At 44.0% G+C, this 19,032-nt stretch overlaps 1 protein-coding gene across 1 annotated transcript in view; it reads right to left on the reverse strand.

The window, feature by feature from the left end:
• Nucleotides 1-688: 688 nt before the first annotated feature.
• Nucleotides 689-19,032, reverse strand: part of LOC122931739 (tyrosinase-like) — a 100,766-nt gene continuing 82,422 nt past the window's right edge. Inside the window, exons 2-5 of the mRNA XM_044285805.1 lie at nucleotides 13,800-14,602; nucleotides 8,335-8,548; nucleotides 5,404-5,542; nucleotides 689-896 (exon numbers count right to left, since the gene is read on the reverse strand). Of these exons, the coding sequence (XP_044141740.1) occupies nucleotides 689-896; nucleotides 5,404-5,542; nucleotides 8,335-8,548; nucleotides 13,800-14,579 (1,341 nt within the window). The 5' untranslated portion in view covers nucleotides 14,580-14,602. The remainder of the gene's footprint in view (nucleotides 897-5,403; nucleotides 5,543-8,334; nucleotides 8,549-13,799; nucleotides 14,603-19,032) is intronic.

The following is a 19,032-nucleotide window of genomic DNA, read 5'->3' on the forward strand; positions in this document are numbered from 1 at the left end:
CTCTCATTCGATCGTCCATATTCTCCACACTTTTTAATAAGCCCCTTTAAAGGCCTCCACACAATTATTTTCTTTAATAACAGGAAAGAATCTGCTAACCCTAATAAAACCTGCTGATAGTGGAGCTTCACTATTTGTACTAATACTTCCCTCTAGGGTGCAGGTGTACGTGAGTGCCTAGCCTTTGGTAACCGATTGTGTGGCTACAAAGTGAAACAACCATTTCCCTGTCACGTATGCAGTGCACGTGTATCTCACACCAAAAATGGGCATATGTCACCCACCGACCTAACAGATGGATTAACTATTATATTTCTGTGTCAGGGCTACAAAGCTGGTGTATTGCACCCACAAAAAATCATTATAGGTCACCCACAGCCAGATTCCTAACACTCTCCCTCGCTTTAGCTGCCTGCTTCCTACCTACACATGGAGGTTAGGAAGGATCAGTATGTGGGATCCAGATCGTCCATTTGTCACTTCACATCATGACAAGTAACATACATTGGGAATAAAGAACTCGTACACATTGATTGTCCCCTCTTTATTAGGCATGGCGGGTGGGAATACATGACTATGGCTTCAGCACATGGACTCTGGTGGAGGACAGTGGTCTTCAGCAGTGGTCTTTGGGCTCAGAATCTGTTCCTCCAATGACTGGGAACAAGTTCATAGTAAATTCAGTGTCTCAATTAAATCTTTTCTTTCCCAGTGGACGCTTTCTGTGGAACGGGGAATATTCATATCCAAACTCTACAGACTTGCGGATGAGATCTTTGTTCTTGTAACATGGAAGATATGGGGTAATGCAGTCATCGGGGCCGTGTCCCAGCTCACTGTTCTCAGGGTAGATTTCAGGGGATCCATTGTAGGTGGAAATCCAGGTTTCAAAAATCCTGTGTACAACATAGAAGAGAACTGTGAGGCAGATCAGAAGGAAACAACGCCATCAATGCCAGTGGAGCGTGTTCTGCCCAGCAGGGTTAGAAAATTATTATAGTTCATTCAGCCAGAGTCCTGGTATTTCTCAAATGGTTAGTGTGGTTATAGCACTATCTAGCGGTGTTAAGTTGTATTACACTTTGTTTTTCTGTTACAAAGACTTCTGCATTGTGGGTGGTGCACTGTATTGTGGGAGTGAAAAGCATACTGGGAAAGAGAAGTCTCCAGTCACCAGTAGGGATGAGCGAACCCGAACTGTATAGTTCGGGTTCGTACCTAATTTTGGGGTGTCCGTGACACGGACCCGAACATTTTCGTACAAGTCCGGGTTCGGTGTTCGTCGCTTTCTTAGCGCTTTTTGAAAGGCTGCAGAGCAGCCAATCAACAAGCGTCACACTACTTGCCCCAAGAGGCCGGCACAGCCATGCCTACTATTGGCATGGCTGTGATTGGCCAGAGCACCATGTGACCCCGCCTCTATTTAAGCTGGAGTCACATAGCGCCGCCCGTCACTCTGCTCGGATCAGTGTAGGGAGAGGATGCAGCTGCGACGTTAGGGCGAGATTAGGCAGATTAACTCCTCCAAAGGACTTCATCCAGAGATCGATCTGCAGCTGTAGATCATTGAACTGCTGCTATTCAACTGCTCACTGTTTTTAGGCTGCCCAGAGTGTTTTTCAGTCACTTTTTTCTGGGGTGATCGGCGGCCATTTTGTGTCTTGTGGTGCGCCAGCACAAGCTGCCACCAAGTCCATTTAACCATCAATAGTCTGGTTATTTTTTTGCTATATCCTACATCAGGGGCTTGGCTGTGCTTGCCATTTTATTGAGGGGTGAAATACAATTGCCAAAATAGCAGTACCCTAAATCTGGCGTTTCAGCTGTGGCCAGCCAATTGTAATACTGTCTGCTGTCTGGCAAAGGATATATTTTTGTTCTGGGTTGAAATACAATTCCCAACTTAGCAATTCCCTAAATCTGTGGTTTCTGCTGTATCAGGCCAAGTTTAAATCTATCAATAAAAGGGTATATTAGATTGAAGATGCGGATAGTGTCATCCTCAATAACTTCACACGCTACCGTGCATGTCCAAGTTTAATTCTGTCTGTAAACGTATACCTGTCACCCAGCGCCTAAATACTAGGCCTCAAATTTATAGTCCGCTAAATCTGTGTTTATTGCTGAGGCTGGTCAATTCATTTAGTGTCCGTCAAAGCACAGTTTTGTTCTGGTGGCTATCCGACTGTTTAAGGAGGGTATACAGGGACTGGGGGTCCCCTTCTCCCCCCCCCCCCCTTCCCCTTCATAGTTCGTTTAGGGCACTTTGCTGGCCCCTGTTTGGGAGATTAAGGGTTAGGAGTCAGGGAAGGGTTAATAGTTAGTGAGGCAGGAAGAGGAGGTGGGTTGCGGGAGGGTACTTATGTGCTGGTCCCGCCCATTATCTCCCTCTTGATCGGAAGCGCGGTGCCCCACCCTCCCTCCCTTTTGTTGGAGATATTTTGAAGTTTTATGTTATTTAATATTTATATTACTGTTATTTAATATTTATTTTGGCAATGTGTATGTCACAGCTGGCGGCAATTTACTGTTACCCAAAAAGTTGTTAATGATGGGTTTGGCGGAACTGCCCGTTGGGAGTCCAGCAGTTGGCAGAGCGCGCGGTTTTATAATGTTTGCCGTTTATAAATAATAAATATAGCTGTGGCCGACTACCACCCTGCAATAAAGAAGTTAAAGGAAAGAATGTGGTCAGTGTCCTTATTTGGGGGATGGTTCTAAGTACGGGCCAGTGTGGGTAGGGGTGTCCCCTCCCCTCCTTCATCCCTTTATTATTACCAACAGTCTGGGTTGAAATACAATTCCCAACTTAGCAATTCCCTAAATCAGTGGTTTCTGCTGTATCAGGCCTACTTTAAATCTATCCATAAAAGGGTATATTAGATTGAAGGTGCGGATAGGGTCATTCTCAATAGCTTCACACACACGCTACTGTGCAATTCCAAGTCTAATTCTGTCCGTTAACGTATACCTGTCACCCAGCGCCTAAATACTAGGCCTCAAATTTATATCTAGCTAAATCTGTCGTTACTGCTGTGGCTCGTCAAGTTATTTAGTGTCCGTCAAAGCACAGTTTTTGTTCTGGGTTGGAATACAATTCCCAATTTAGCAATTTCCTAATTTAGTGGTTTCTCCTGTATCAGAGCTATTTGAAATCTATCCCTAAAAGGGTATATAATATTCAAGGTGCACATAGGGTCATTCAGAATAACTTCACACACACGCTACTGTGCATATCCCAGTCTAATTCTGTTAGTAAACCCATACCGGTCACCCAGCGCCTAAATACTAGGCCTCAAATTTATATCCAGCTAAATCGGTGGTTACTGCTGTGCCTGTATTAGTGTAATACGGGACCTAAATAGATAGCCAGATAGTGTTAGGTGTCTGTAAAAAGAGGCCTGAATTTGAATTCAATACATTGGGCCAAATAATTTTTTTCTTATTGTGGTGAACGGTAACAATGAGGAAAACATCTAGTAAGGGATGCGGACGTGGACATGGTCGTGGTGGTGTTAGTGGACCCTCTGGTGCTGGGAGAGGACGTGACCGTTCTGCCACATCCACACGTCCTAGTGTACCAACTACCTCAGGTCCCAGTAGCCGCCAGAATCTACAGCGATACTTGGTGGGGCCCAATGCCGTTCTAAGGATGGTAAGGCCTGAGCAGGTACAGGCATTAGTCAATTGGGTGGCCGACAGTGGATCCAGCACGTTCACATTATCTCCCACCCAGTCTTCTGCAGAAAGCGCACAGATGGCGCCTGAAAACCAACCCCATCAGTCTGTCACATCACCCCCATGCATACCAGGGAAACTGTCTGAGCCTCAAGTCATGCAGCAGTCTCTTATGCTGTTTGAAGACTCCGCTGGCAGGGTTTCCCAAGGGCATCCACCTAGCCCTTCCCCAGCGGTGAAAGACATAGAATGCACTGACGCACAACCACTTATGTTTCCTGATGATGAGGACATGGGAATACCACCTCAGCATGTCTCTGATGACGACGAAACACAGGTGCCAACTGCTGCGTCTTTCTGCAGTGTGCAGACTGAACAGGAGGTCAGGGATCAAGACTGGGTGGAAGACGATGCAGGGGACGATGAGGTCCTAGACCCCACATGGAATGAAGGTCGTGCCACTGACTTTCACAGTTCGGAGGAAGAGGCAGTGGTGAGACCGAGCCAACAGCGTAGCAAAAGAGGGAGCAGTGGGCAAAAGCAGAACACCCGCCGCCAAGAGACTCCGCCTGCTACTGACCGCCGCCATCTGGGACCGAGCACCCCAAAGGCAGCTTCAAGGAGTTCCCTGGCATGGCACTTCTTCAAACAATGTGCTGACGACAAGACCCGAGTGGTTTGCACGCTGTGCCATCAGAGCCTGAAGCGAGGCATTAACGTTCTGAACTTTAGCACAACCTGCATGACCAGGCACCTGCATGCAAAGCATGAACTGCAGTGGAGTAAACACCTTAAAACCAAGGAAGTCACTCAGGCTCCCCCTGCTACCTCTTCTGCTGCTGCCGCCTCGGCCTCTTCTGCTGCTGCCGCCTCGGCCTCTTCCTCCGCCTCTGGAGGAACGTTGGCACCTGCCGCCCAGCAAACAGGGGATGTACCACCAACACCACCGTCACCAAGCATCTCAACCATGTCACACGGCAGCGTTCAGCTCTCCATCTCACAAACATTTGAGAGAAAGCGTAAATTCCCACCTAGCCACCCTCGATCCCTGGCCCTGAATGCCAGCATTTCTAAACTACTGGCCTATGAAATGCTGTCATTTAGGCTGGTGGACACAGACAGCTTCAAACAGCTCATGTCGCTTGCTGTCCCACAGTATGTTGTTCCCAGCCGGCACTACTTCTCCAAGAGAGCCGTGCCTTCCCTGCACAACCAAGTATCCGATAAAATCAAGTGTGCACTGCGCAACGCCATCTGTGGCAAGGTCCACCTAACCACAGATACGTGGACCAGTAAGCACGGCCAGGGACGCTATATCTCCCTAACTGCACACTGGGTAAATGTAGTGGCGGCTGGGCCCCAGGCAGAGAGCTGTTTGGCGCACGTCCTTCCGCCGCCAAGGATCGCAGGGCAACATTCTTTGCCTCCTGTTGCCTCCTCCTCCTACTCGGCTTCCTGCAGTATCATGGACAGCTGCTAAATCATGTTTTGCACTGTGGTAGGTTGTGAGGAGGCTGCAGCCTCTTCAAACAGCTGATCAGCGGAGATGCCGAGTACTGGAACCCCACCGGTTAGATATCAATCTCCCAGAAACCCCTTATAGACTGTGAAGTTCATGGTATTAGTACTCGTGGCGCACAGTCCCAGGGAGGATTCATCTTCATTTTCCATTTCTTCCCTTTAAGAGAAGTTCATGAAAAGGTGATAAAAAGTCACGACACTCACTTGTCGATGAACCCGTGATGCAGGATGAAAATGGGGTCATTGCTGGAGATAGAGATCTGCGACATGGTGCCCCCGAGATAGATGTGGACCAGGTTATGTATGCTCCTCCTCAGGGTGATCCCATCTGGGGCCAAAAAACCTGGAAAGAGAGGAGAATGGAAGAATAGGACATAAATTATAACATTGGGTTGATGGGTATTAGATGGAGAGATAGATATGAGAGAGGAGTTCAGATAGAGAGATATGGCATGGATGGAAAATGATGGACGAGGCGCACTGTATGGTTGGTGCATGGATGGGGCGCACTGAATGGATAGTGTATGGACGGGGCACAGTATATGGTTTGATGGTACCTGGAAAGGACATACTGTAAGGTTGGTGTATGGACGGGGCGCACTGTATGGTTGGTGTATGGATGGTGCGCACTATATGGTTGGTGTATGGACGGGGCGCACTGTATGGTTGGTGTATGGATGGGGCGCACTGAATGGATAGTGTATGGACGGGGCACAGTGTATGGTTTGATGGTATATGGAAGGGACATACTGTAAGGTTGGTGTATGGACGGGGCGCACTGTAGGGTGAGTGTATGGACAGGGCGCACTGTATGGTTGGTGTATGGATGGTGCGCAGTGTATGGTTCGATGGTATATGGAAGGGACATACTGTAGGGTTGTTTTATGGAAGGGGCACACTGTATGGATGGTTTATGGAAGGGGCACACTGTATGGATGGTGTATGGACAGGGCGGAGTGTTTGGATGTTGTATGATGAGGCACACTGTATGGATGGTGTATGGACCGGGCTCACTGTATGGATGGTGTATGGACGGTGCGCAGTGTATGGTTCAATAGTGTATGGATGGGGCGCACTGTATGGACGGTGTATGGACAGGGCACACTATATGGTAAGTGTATGGACGGGGCGCAGTGTATGGTTTCGATGGTGTATGGACAGGACGCACTGTATGGATGGCGTATGGATGGGACATACTGTATCGTTCAATGTTATATGGACGCGGCGCAGTGTATGGATGGTGTATGGACAGGGTGCACTGTATGGAAGGTGTATGGACAGGGTGCACTGTATGGAAGGTGTATGGACAGGGTGCACTGTATGGACGGGGCTCACTGCATGGATTGTGCATGGACGGGGCGCACTGCATGGATGGTGTATGGACGAGGCACACTGCATGGATGGTGTATGGATGGTGTATGGACGGGGCGCAGTGTATGGACGGGGCGCAGTGTATGGATGGTGTATAGACGATGTATAGACGGAGCGTGGCGTATGGATGGGGCGCAGTGCATGGATGGTGTATTGATGGGGCGCAGTGCATGGATGGTGTATGGATGGGGCGCACTGTATGGATGGTGTATGGACAGGGCGCAGAGTATGGATTGTGTATGGACAGGGTGCACTGTATGGATGGTGTATGGACGGGGCGGACTGCATAGATGGTGTATGGACGGGGCGCAGTGTATGGATGGTGTATGGACGGGGCGCAGTGTATGGATGGTGTATGGACGGGGCGCAGTGTATGGATGGTGTATGGACGGGGCGCAGTGTATGGATGGTGTATGGACGGGGCACAGTGTATGGATGGTGTATGGACGGGGCGCAGTGTATGGATGGTGTATGGATGGGACATACTTTATCGTTCAATGTTATATGGACGCGGCACAGTGTATGGATGGTGTATGGACAGGGCGCACTGTATGGATGGTGTATGGAGGGGGCGCACTGCATGGATGGTGTATGGATGGTGTATGGATGGGGCGCAGTGTATGGATGGTGTATGGATGGGGCGCAGTGTATGGATGGGACATACTTTATCGTTCAATGTTATATGGACGCGGCACAGTGTATGGATGGTGTATGGACAGGGCGCACTGTATGGATGGTGTATGGAGGGGGCGCACTGCATGGATGGTGTATGGATGGTGTATGGAGGGGGCGCACTGCATGGATGGTGTATGGATGGTGTATGGATGGGGCGCAGTGTATGGATGGGACATACTTTATCGTTCAATGTTATATGGACGCGGCACAGTGTATGGATGGTGTATGGACAGGGCGCACTGTATGGATGGTGTATGGAGGGGGCGCACTGCATGGATGGTGTATGGATGGGGCGCAGTGTATGGATGGGGCGCAGTGTATAGACTGTGTATGGATGGGGCGTACTGTATGGATGGTGTATGGACAGACGGTACTGAATGGGTCGATGCTGTATGGTCGGGGCGCAATTTAGGGTTGGCGTATGAATGAGACATACTGTATGGATGATGTATGGACTGTACGTATAGGTTAGGGTTACTATGTAACTAAGTAGAAGACATCTTGAGAGGGACAGATAGATTGCTAGAGATGGTTAGATGAAGGCAGAACTTCACCACAGCCTTCTGTAACAGTCAGGCTTAGAACCAATTCCCAGATACCAGAGTATGTAAGGCTGAGGATGCCCTCTGTGCTTCTGCTGTACTAAACCCTGGCAGAACACCCTGATGGGTGCCATCTGGGGGCTTGTATTCTGCTGCAGAGGTTACTACTACCACCATCTTCTGGAGAACACAGTAGAGAGGAGCAGCAGCTGTGTCCAGTGTAAAACGCACTGTAGGTCAGTGTATGATACATAAAGATAGATAAAGCCTGCAGTGCCAAATGGTATGACCCACGTAACAGGTCGTCTGTGTCTGAAGGCTCTTGATATCTGGTACGACTATCCTGATGGATAGTAGGATTCATATAGCTAGACAAACAATTAACCCTTTGTGACAGAATGGTTGAATATAAAAAAAAAGGCCAATTGAAAACATGATTTTTAGCCCAAAATTAGTAAAATGCAATCATACAAAATTGCCCTCAAAGGTGTAAATAGAATTTAATCCTCACTTTGCCTATAGTTTACCTCTCTACCACAACACACACCTTCTAGAGCATTCCGGAAGCTATGTAGGGATGTCTCATTAAATGGGAGAGTGTCAAAATCTTTCAGTTTCAGGGCATTTTCAACATCATCAAATGTGGGTAAGTTTGGCGCATAAGGCGTAGTGCCAGGCCTCCTGTGTAGCCTTTCCATTTTATACTCTTCATCAGCCAGGGGGCAGTATTCATCCGGGAAATTGAAACCACTGCATATGGCCTGTGAAGAAGAGACATATTAGGGAAACATGGCTTCCTTGATTCCACCGCTACTCGCCATACCATCACCCTTATCTCCCCAAGTCTACATGCACTAAATACCAAATTGTAATTCTTCACGTCTTTATCTTTGGCTTTACCAAGAGAACAACGTGGTCTCCTCCAGACCTCATGAGGTGGAATGGAACACACATAAATGGCAGTACATGCCAGATGGCCTCCAGACACTTCTGAAAGAGGGACCTGCAGCACTTTTCCAGCAGATGCAATGGGGACTGATTTACAAACAAGCATCAAACATAGCGTCCTGTCCACTTGTGCATAGAGCATTATGTTAATTGACACCCCTTAAGTAAGTGGTGACACCCACTATTTCATAAAAATTATATGCAATGTAGAGACATAAAGTTCCGCTGTGTAAAGGCAAGTAAACCCCAGAATTGAATGCACTTAGAGTGGGATCTGCAGACTGTGGAACCTGGAACCTGACTGCGCATGCACTGAACCTTCCGTGGGTCTAGAGAAAAAGTCTCATTGAAGAGAGTTGGAAGCTACACTGGTGGAGCGGAAATCATTATGTCATCAGATGTGGCTAGTTGGGATTATCACAATGAAAGTGATGGTCACATTGCATATAAGTGGAGAGGATGCTATGTTTGTTAATCAGTCACCATTGCATCTGCTGGGGGGTGCTTCAGGTTCCTGTTTCATGTACTGACACTGTGTGCACAGTGTATTCTGATATTATAGTTCCAGCAGAAAAATTAACCCTCTCAGGGAATTATATTTATTTATATATTAACATAAAGGACGGAAAAACATCAATCACTATGGTCAGTAAACCACCAGCTAACTGGCCACTACTGGGTAAGTGGAGAGGGGGAGAAAAATTTTAATAATAACCCCACACTCATACCCTACCCTACACCTCAGCCCAGGTACGGCCCCTGATGGTGGGGACTCCCTGTCCTCGAACCTCGGCTAGTACCTCCTAGTAGGCCCTCGGAGGATGACGATGGCCGGAGTGCCGGCCTGGTGGTAGATTGCCGCTGGCTGAGGTGATGGCCTGGTGGTAAATAACCAAGTGGACATACGGACAAACACAACTACAGGATGAACCATGCATACAGCCCTAGTGATGCTGATACTGATCAGAAGGTACACAGTTCATCAAGACTAAAAAGCACACCCTATAACCTCCACTGTGTATTATTATCCATCCAGTCCACTGTGTATTATCTTCTCTCTATAGACCTCTAATGTGTAATTTTATCTCTATGGACCTTCTCTGTGTACTGTTATCTCTATAGACCTCCACCATGTATTATCATCTCTATAGACCACCACCGTGTACTGTCATCTCTATAGAACTCCACAGTGCATTATTATCCATCCAGTCCACCAAGTATTAATATAATCTCTATAGACCTCCACCATGTATTATCATTTCTATAGGCCTCTAATATTTAATTTAATCTATATAGACCTCCACCGTGTATTATTTCACCTATAGACCTCTACCATGTATTATCATCTCTATGGACCTTCTTTGTGTACTGTTATCACTTTAGACCTCCACCATGTATTATAATTTCAATAGGCCTCAAATATGTAATTTAATCTATATAGACCTCCACCGGGTATTATCTCACCTATAGACCTCCACCATGTATTATCATCTCTATGGACCTTCACTGTGTACTGTTATCTCTATAGACCACCACCATGCATTATCATCTCTATAGACCATCACCATACATTATCATCTCTATAGACCTCCACCGTGTATTATCATCCCTATGGACCTTCTCTGTGTGCTGCCATCTCTATAGACCGCCATCATGTATTATCATCTCTATATACCTCCAATATGTATTATCATCTCTATAGAACTCTAATGTGTAATTTCATCTCTTTAGACCTCCACCGGGCATTATCTCCCCTATAGACCTCCACCATGTGTTGTCATCTCTATAGACCACCATTGTGTATTGTTATCTCTATAGAACTCCACCATGTATTGTCTCTATAGACCTCCACTGTGTACTGTCATCTCTATAGACCACCACCATGTATTATCATCTCTATGGTCCTCTAATATGTCATTTCATCTCTATAGAACTCCACCGTGTATTATCTCCCCTATAGACCTCCACCATGTATCATCATCTCTATGGACCTTCTCTGTGTACTGTTATCGCTATAGACCTCCACCATGAATTATCATGTCTATAGACCTCTAATATGTAATTTCATCTATATAGACCTCCACTGTGTATTATCTCACCTATAGACCTCCACCATGTATTATCATCTCTATGGACCTTCACTGTGTACTGTTATCTCTATAGACCACCACCATGCATTATAACCTCTATAGACCTCCACCATGTGTTGGCATCTCTATAGACCACCATTGTGTATTGTTATCTCTATAGAACTCCACCATGTATTGTCTCTATAGACCTCCACTGTGTACTGTCATCTCTATAGACCACCAACATGTATTATCATCTCTATAGTCCTCTAATATGTCATTTCATCTCTATAGAACTCCACTGTGTATTATCTCCCCTATAGACCTCCACCATGTATTATCATCTCTATGGACCTTCTCTGTGTACTGTTATCGCTATAGACCTCCACCATGTATTATCATGTCTATAGACCTCTAATGTGTAATTTCATCTCTATAGACCTCCACCGTGCATTATCTCCCCTATAGACCTCCACCATGTATTGTCTCTATAGACCTCCACCGTGTACTGTCATCTCTATAGACCACCACGCATTATCATCTTTATTGACCTCCATGGTGTATTATCTCTGTAGACATCCACCATGTATTATCATTTCTACAGCCCTCCACAGTGTATAATCATCTGTGTAGACCTGCACCATGTATTGTCTCTATAGACCACCACCGTGTATTGTTATCTCTATAGACCACCGCCTGTGTACTGCCATCTCTATAGACCACCACCATGTATTGTTATCTCTATAGAACTCCACCATGTATTGTCTCTATAGACCTCCACTGTGTAGTGTCATCTCTATAGACCTCCACCGTGTAGTGTCATCTCTATAGACCTCCACCGTGTAGTGTCATCTCTATAGACCACCACCGTGTATTATAATCTCTATAGACCTCCACTGTGCATTATTATCCACCCAGTCCACCAAGTATTATCGTCTCCATAGACCTTCACCATGTATTATCATTCAGTTCACTGAACATTATCTCTAAAGACCTCCATCCGTCTGGTTTCCATTATGCAGGACGGAAAAAGAATAGGTTTACGTTTTGTATTCTGTCTTACGAATTCCGTTATTTTCCGTTATAACCATGCTATAATGGAAAGCAATCAGGAATTCACAATGTTGATGTGAATCCGCCTTTTGTAAGTAGTGGGTGCAATGACAGGGAGCAGCGATTGTGCCGCTACCCGTCACTGTATCCCTCACATTCAGCGTTCATACATAATTGTGGCATCTGATCTTAATAACAGTGCAAAATAAAAAAATTTTAATATAACTGATCCATTTGTAAGATGGAGGAGACTGATCTTTTGTGAGCAAATGGATCAGGTAAGTATAATTTTTTTTAGTTTTTACACTACTTTAGTTTAAATCGATTTGCTACCATGCAGCACGAGGTGGACCTCGATTGGCTCATCAATAATTATCATTTCTATATAACTCCACCGTGTACTATCATTTCTATGGACCTCCACTGTCTATTATATTCTCTATGGACCTTCACCATGTATTGTTAACTCTATAGACTTTCACCATGCATTATCATCCCTATAAACCTCCACTTTGTATCACTATCCATCCAGTTCCCAATGTATTATCATCTCTATAGACCTCCACCATGTATAATTATCCATCCACTCCACCTCGTATTGTCATAGACCTCCACAATGTATGGTCATCTCTATGGACTTCCACCGTGCATTGTCATCTCTATGGACCTCCACCGTGTATTATCATCTCTATAGACCTCCACCATGTATAATTATCCATCAACTCCACCTCGTATTGTCATAGACCTCCACCATGTATTGTCATCCCTATGCACCTCCACCATGTATTGTCATCTCTATAGACCTACACCATGTATTGTCATCTCTATAGAAATCCACTGTGTGTTGTCATTTATATAGCCCTTCACTGTGTATTATTATCCATCCAGTCCACCATGTTTTGTCATCTCTGTAGACCTCCACCATTCATTGTCATCTCTATAGACCTCCACCATGTATTATCATCTCTATACATTATCATCTCTATAGACCTCCACAGTGCATTATCATCTTTATTGACCTCCATGGTGTATTATCTCTATAGACATCCACCATGTATTATCATTTCTACAGCCCTCCACAGTGTATAATCATCTCTGTAGAGCTCCACTGTGTATTATCATCTCTGTAGACCACCATATATTGTCATCTCTATAGACCTCCACCATGTTTTATCATGTCTATAGACTGCCAATATGTCTTATCATCCATCCAGACCACTGTGTATTATCCACTCTATAGACCACCACCATGTATTATTATCCATCCAGACCACCGTATTATCAGTTTTATAGATCTATGCTGTGTTTTATCATCTCAATAGACTACCACCGTATATTATTATCCATCCTGACCACCATGTTTTCTTATCCTTGGAGATCTCCATTTTTTCCGGACAATACTCATAGGATATCTGGAGTTCAAAATCGATGGCCTATCCTTATCGCTTTAGGAGGGGGTCCTACACCCCCCCATTATTTGCTGTTTCATCATCCCAGAAAACCCCTTTAACCCTGTGTATGTTACAGTTAGGCCTTGTTATGTGTATTATGAGCCTTGCAGAGCCCTAGTGACATCCCTATCATCACCACTGTGGTCACCCAGGGATGTTCTTACACTTAGATTTTCAAACACTGAAATCCTTTTTTCTGCACACTGTGTTCTAGGGAGTGGCCTCCAGAATCCTTCACTGAGCTGAATTTATTCTGTCCCCTCTATCGCAAACTATTTTTGGTCACTTCTTTACTTCTTTTCTAAACCTAAAGGTGAATACACTCCACCTTGTTATATATTCTTAGTTTATCTCTTCAAACTCTATAATGATTCTTCCCTTTCTCATCTGCATCCTCAACACAGTGACCACCATCATTAATTCTGAAATTGGGTAATTTTAAGATTTATCTCAAACTTTAGTTAAATTTATTTAATGGACTGTAGTGATACCTTCCAAAAAGAAAAATGGGAGTAGGGATTAAGCACTCCCTGGGCATCATTAGTACCCATGAGGTCATCAGTACAAATTGAACAGTTCTTTTCCCCTCGCCAGTCATAATAGGGAAGAGCAAAATCTTCATCTCCAGTCATGAGCTGCATCTGTCTCTCCAAGAACAAAAGGCCTAGACGATGCCATCCAGGAAATGCAGGGCCTTGGTGAGCAAAGTTCTTATCAGGGTTGAATGTGCTATTTATCATGACAGCCTTCATGGAGTAATAGTGCAACCAAGCAAACACATCATAGAGAGACGCGTCTACAAAGCGATAAGTCTCACGATGGTGTCGGTCTCCTGTGCTCAGGACAACAAAATCTTGACTTTTCGTGGTCTTGGCCAAGGCCAGGTAACTAAATAATCTTTTTTGTTCTAGGGGTGACAGCTCGCGGATCTCTCTCCTTATGATGATCCTCTTTCTCTCACACTTCTCACCATGGTGACCAAATCTGCAGTCACCACAATCAAAGCCACTGTAGTTCCCAAAGCACTCACAAGTGTTCTCATAATAGTGTCTTGGCCAGTCTAGTCGATCATCATTATACTGGGGGATTGTTTTTTTGGCTGTCCAGCTTCGGCATCTTCCACGACCTGACAAGGAACCACATGGGCTTTTATCCTTCCAAAGTGGACAACAAGTCTTGGTGCGAAAAGCAGCTTCAGTTGTGCAGACTCTGGGGAATTGACTCTCCACGAAGCAAAGGCAAAAAGTGAGGAAGATGATGATGTGAAGCATGATTTTCCAAAGTTGTTGGGCACCTGATGACAAAAAAAATTTAAACAGTGTTACTACCTTAAAAATGAACCCATTTACCTGAATGTACTGCCTAAATGGACGGACATCCAAGAGATCTGATAGTACTCTTGCTGTTTTAAAATGGTCAAAAGATAAATAACCCCTTCTTTGTCAGTGGTCGGGCCTAAGGAAAGATTTCTACACATTGTAGAAACAGCTGAAAGGCAGGACCCTGTGCATAGAAGGCAGGAACACTACCAGGGGGAACTACTACCAGTGACCACAGGGGGCACTACTATCATTGAGGGACTGTGCAGGGATAATGCACTGTCACACAGACTCATATATAGAGAGTTAGAGAGAAATTTGTAGAAGCTTCTGGATATAGAGACATACAGGAAGACATATTTTCTCAGAAACTAAGGATGGTTTGGTTGTGGGTTTGAATAGTGAATAATGTATGGGTCTAAAAGAGGTAGGGCTCATGCACATGAACATATTCCATTTCTGTATGTCCATATGTCCGTTCCGCAAAAAAATAGAACATATTCTATTATTGTTCACAATGTGTACAATGATAGTACTGGGGACAGCTGTTCTGCAAAACATCCAATGATCAATGAGCCCTTAATAGAAGAATAGGAACCGTACAGGTTTGTCATATGTTCATTATGTCAACTCGGCCCAAATCCTGGAGGATTTCCCCCAAGAATAAAGGTGGACAACACAATCTGAGGATAGGCCATCAATATCCTGTACGTGGAAAATCCTTTTAACCCCTTCCCAACATCCACCATACATGTCTTCAAAGATGGTGCAAGCTCAGGTGCCTGCTGTTTTACACAGTGCCAGCAGGGTCTGTGATCAGCATCTACTCCGATAGTGATGTAACATATCTGCATCTGCAATAGTAAACCATTTCTGACGATAAGCGATCTAATGACCGTGTGTTCAAAACCTTTAAAGAAGCACCCCCACAAAAATGATATTCTCTGCACTGTTAGAAGGATTAGAAGGTAATCTTCTTACCAGAGACTGTGTTTATGAGTTACAACCTCCCTTCAGATCCTCAGCTGTCATGCGACAAATAACACATGTATTCTAGTTTCTTATGTATTCCTATGGGAGCCTCAATGTCAGTCTCATAGAAAGAATAGAGAAGTAACTGATTCCTGTCCTGTGTCAGTTGGAGAGTCAGAGTGTTGGTCACATGACACAGCTGAGGATTAGAATGGATGTTATAACTCAAAAATACAGTTTGTTAAGAAGATTTCCTTCACTACAGATTACATCATATACCTAACAGGTCACTGAATAATATTTTTTATTGGAGAGCTTCTTTAAGGGGTTGAACAATAAAAAAATATATAAAATTCCAATTCCACCCTCATTAAAATAAATAATTTGAAAAAAAACATCATTGATATTGCTGCATCTGAAAATGGCCAAACTACTGAATGTAAAATAGTTTTCCTGTACGACCAAAAGCATAATGGAAAAAAATAAATAAATATCAAAATTGATTCTAATTAGCCACTTGGCTTCCAAAAAGCGAAATTGAATAAAAAGTTATCAAAAAGTCATTCATACCCCAAAATGTGATTAATACAAACTATAGCAGAAAAAGAGTCCTCACTGCTCTGTGCAACACAGTGGGTGTCAGCATGGAGATGCAAACAAAAATGTGAAAAGTATAAAATCTCTATAAATGTGGTGTCTTTGTAATGCGTCACAGAATAACGCTACAGTCTCATTTCTACCACAACATATTTCTTCCACCATATTTACAATATGTCTTTCTACTACTTCTTATGGAATAATAAATGGGCCTGTTAGAAAGTACAACTTGTACTGAAAAAAAAAAATAAAAAAAATCAGACAGCCACGTGAACAGAAAAATACTACAATAATAGCTCTTGGAAGAAAGGCAGGAGAAAGGGAAAATAAATGGCTGCAGCAATGGGTTTAGGAGACTGGGCACAGAATAACCACCATCGAGTCACATACCCCTGTGGTCAGCTGTGGACCTACATCTCAACGACAAATGACTCTCGCTTAATTACAGTGAGGTTTACATTCTAGACACAGAGGAGGACTGGCTCAAAAGAGGTGTGAAAGAAGATATTCATGTCAAGCCAGAGAAACCAAGCTCAAATAGATTTGGAGGAGTGCAACATATATTGTCTGCCACTTGCAATCCTGTTCTAACACCTCTATAAAGCAAGGTTTTTTATTCCTTCTTCCCCTTTAACTTCATGAAGTTAGTTAGTGAAGTCTATACCTGGCCACATTTCTGCAGTATGAACTGTACATGCGTACTACCCTTTAGATGGGACTGGGAGGGGCCAGGAGAGTAGAAAACCCTTCGTTTTGGGACCCAGAGCTGCTCAGTCAGCTCCATTGAAGACATCAGGGTAAGAGGTCTTGGTACCATCACCTCTCTTTGTATCATATGAGTGTTGGTCAAATGCCATCTTGGGCACTGGTCGATGGAGCCCGTCTATTGGTTGACAACCCTCAGTGACTGTTACTTTACTTTGTCTTTGTATATATCTTTTATCATAGTTTAGTAAACTGTTTATGCACCAAAGTTGTGTTAAGTCTATTTTTTCCCAAACCTCTGAACTTGCGATAGTACATTTGGTGTCAGAAGTGGGATTTGGGCAAAAAATACACTTATTGTTTATGAAATGAAACAAGTAGTTGGTAAGGCCTGGTGTCTATGGATGGGACCCTGAGCATCCATTAGACAAGGGAAGGGTGACCGTTTAAGCTGTCACATGGGATCTCTACAAGTAGCTAAATATATATCTGTAGACTGAGTCTGTGAGAACTTGGGCAGTTGAGTCTTCACATTATAGATATTCGAGTTTATCCAATAGTTAATAAGGAAGAGTGCCCAGATGTTTAGAAAACATCATGAAAAATGTATCTGTATTTTTAAGTTTTATTACACTAGTGTAGTAGATAAAATAAGGGTTAAATCGAAAAGTGTATAGAGCCCTTTGACTGTGGTTCCGTTAAGCGGAGCTTTGACTGCTCATATAGGTAAGTTGCCAGTCTCTCCCAGATTCTGAGCTTTGTACGAGTTGGTACAAATACACACGCTTTGGTTTTGAGTCTGCACAGTTACATCTCTTTGTTCAGAGACAAAAAAAAAAAAGAGGGGGTAAGAGAGCAGGAAAAAACAATTTAAAGTATGCTGATATAAGAGAAAATGCAGTGACGAGTTAAATAAGTGACTAGGACTTGAAATGTTGCATTGTTAATTATTTTTCTTTGGTTTAAAACCGATAATACACACGAAGAAACATGGTGAATTATTTAGTTCTGATCCCTTAGGGACAATGTGCAGCATGCTTCGAGGAAACTTGTATATAATATGGGCTATCCCTCATATAATGATTAAGTCCACGTGGCATTGTATTGATTCTGTTATATGCACTTTTTAGTGTTTTATCTTGAATAACAGGATTTGCATTTGTTTCTATAACTTTCTGTTTGTAGGAGAGAAGATAAGAAGAAACAGGCAATTTAGTTTATGATATGTCTCAGTGTAATTGTGGGTGTTCCTATGAATATCTGTGTGTGAATGATTAGTTAAGTTACAGGAAAGCTGGGCATTTGTGTGAAGGTAAAACAGCAAGGGCAAGTAGCTGTGAATAGAGTGACATGACTAGAGATGAGCAAATTTTTCAAAATTTCAATTCACCGGTTCACCAATTTTTTGTTTTGGAAACATTTGGCTCGATCCGAATAAATTCGCAGCAAATTAAGTTAAAAAACTGCTATTTCCTGTCTGCAGAGAGCCTGTATAGTGGTGTAGAACACTGTGCCTTGCAGTAACAACACGCGTAGGGAGTCTGCTGTGGTAGTGAAATAATACTGTGAGTCCATATGACAAGCAGATGACAGGCGTCGCTCTTCGAATCACTGCACGCTTCACTTATTATCCTACAGTGCAGGCTACACAATCACAGCTGGAAGGTAACTGGTCGGTACAGGCAATACCCAAAGATCTTCATAAATAAGTCTTAATATGTGCAGGTCTCACAGCCACTGTAACAGAATTGTCCACTTCCTCCAACGTGACCTCGTCCTTTGATTTATGAGTATCATTAAATAAAGTCTTGAAGTCCTGTGCATGGATGGCATAAGAAATGTCCATGCGAGGGTCGACAGGCACAGAGAAAACAAGCTCTGTGGCCGAAACTGATCCAGACACGTCATACCTAATCCATATCGCTGCTAGCCACGCAAGGTCTTGAGAACTGATCACAGTTTACCGAAAAACAGTCAAAGTATCTTTGGAACCACGTCCCTTTGATAGCTGTGAGCGCCTCGGAGCCATTATACAGGAAGAGCGGGAGGCAAGTAAATATCTTTGATAACACTTCCAATAGATCATCCTCTGTGTACGTCCCACAGAACCGACCTGTCCACACAATCCGGT

The sequence above is a fragment of the Bufo gargarizans genome, chromosome 3 (assembly GCF_014858855.1).
Source record: "Bufo gargarizans isolate SCDJY-AF-19 chromosome 3, ASM1485885v1, whole genome shotgun sequence".
Lineage (NCBI taxonomy): Eukaryota > Metazoa > Chordata > Amphibia > Anura > Bufonidae > Bufo > Bufo gargarizans.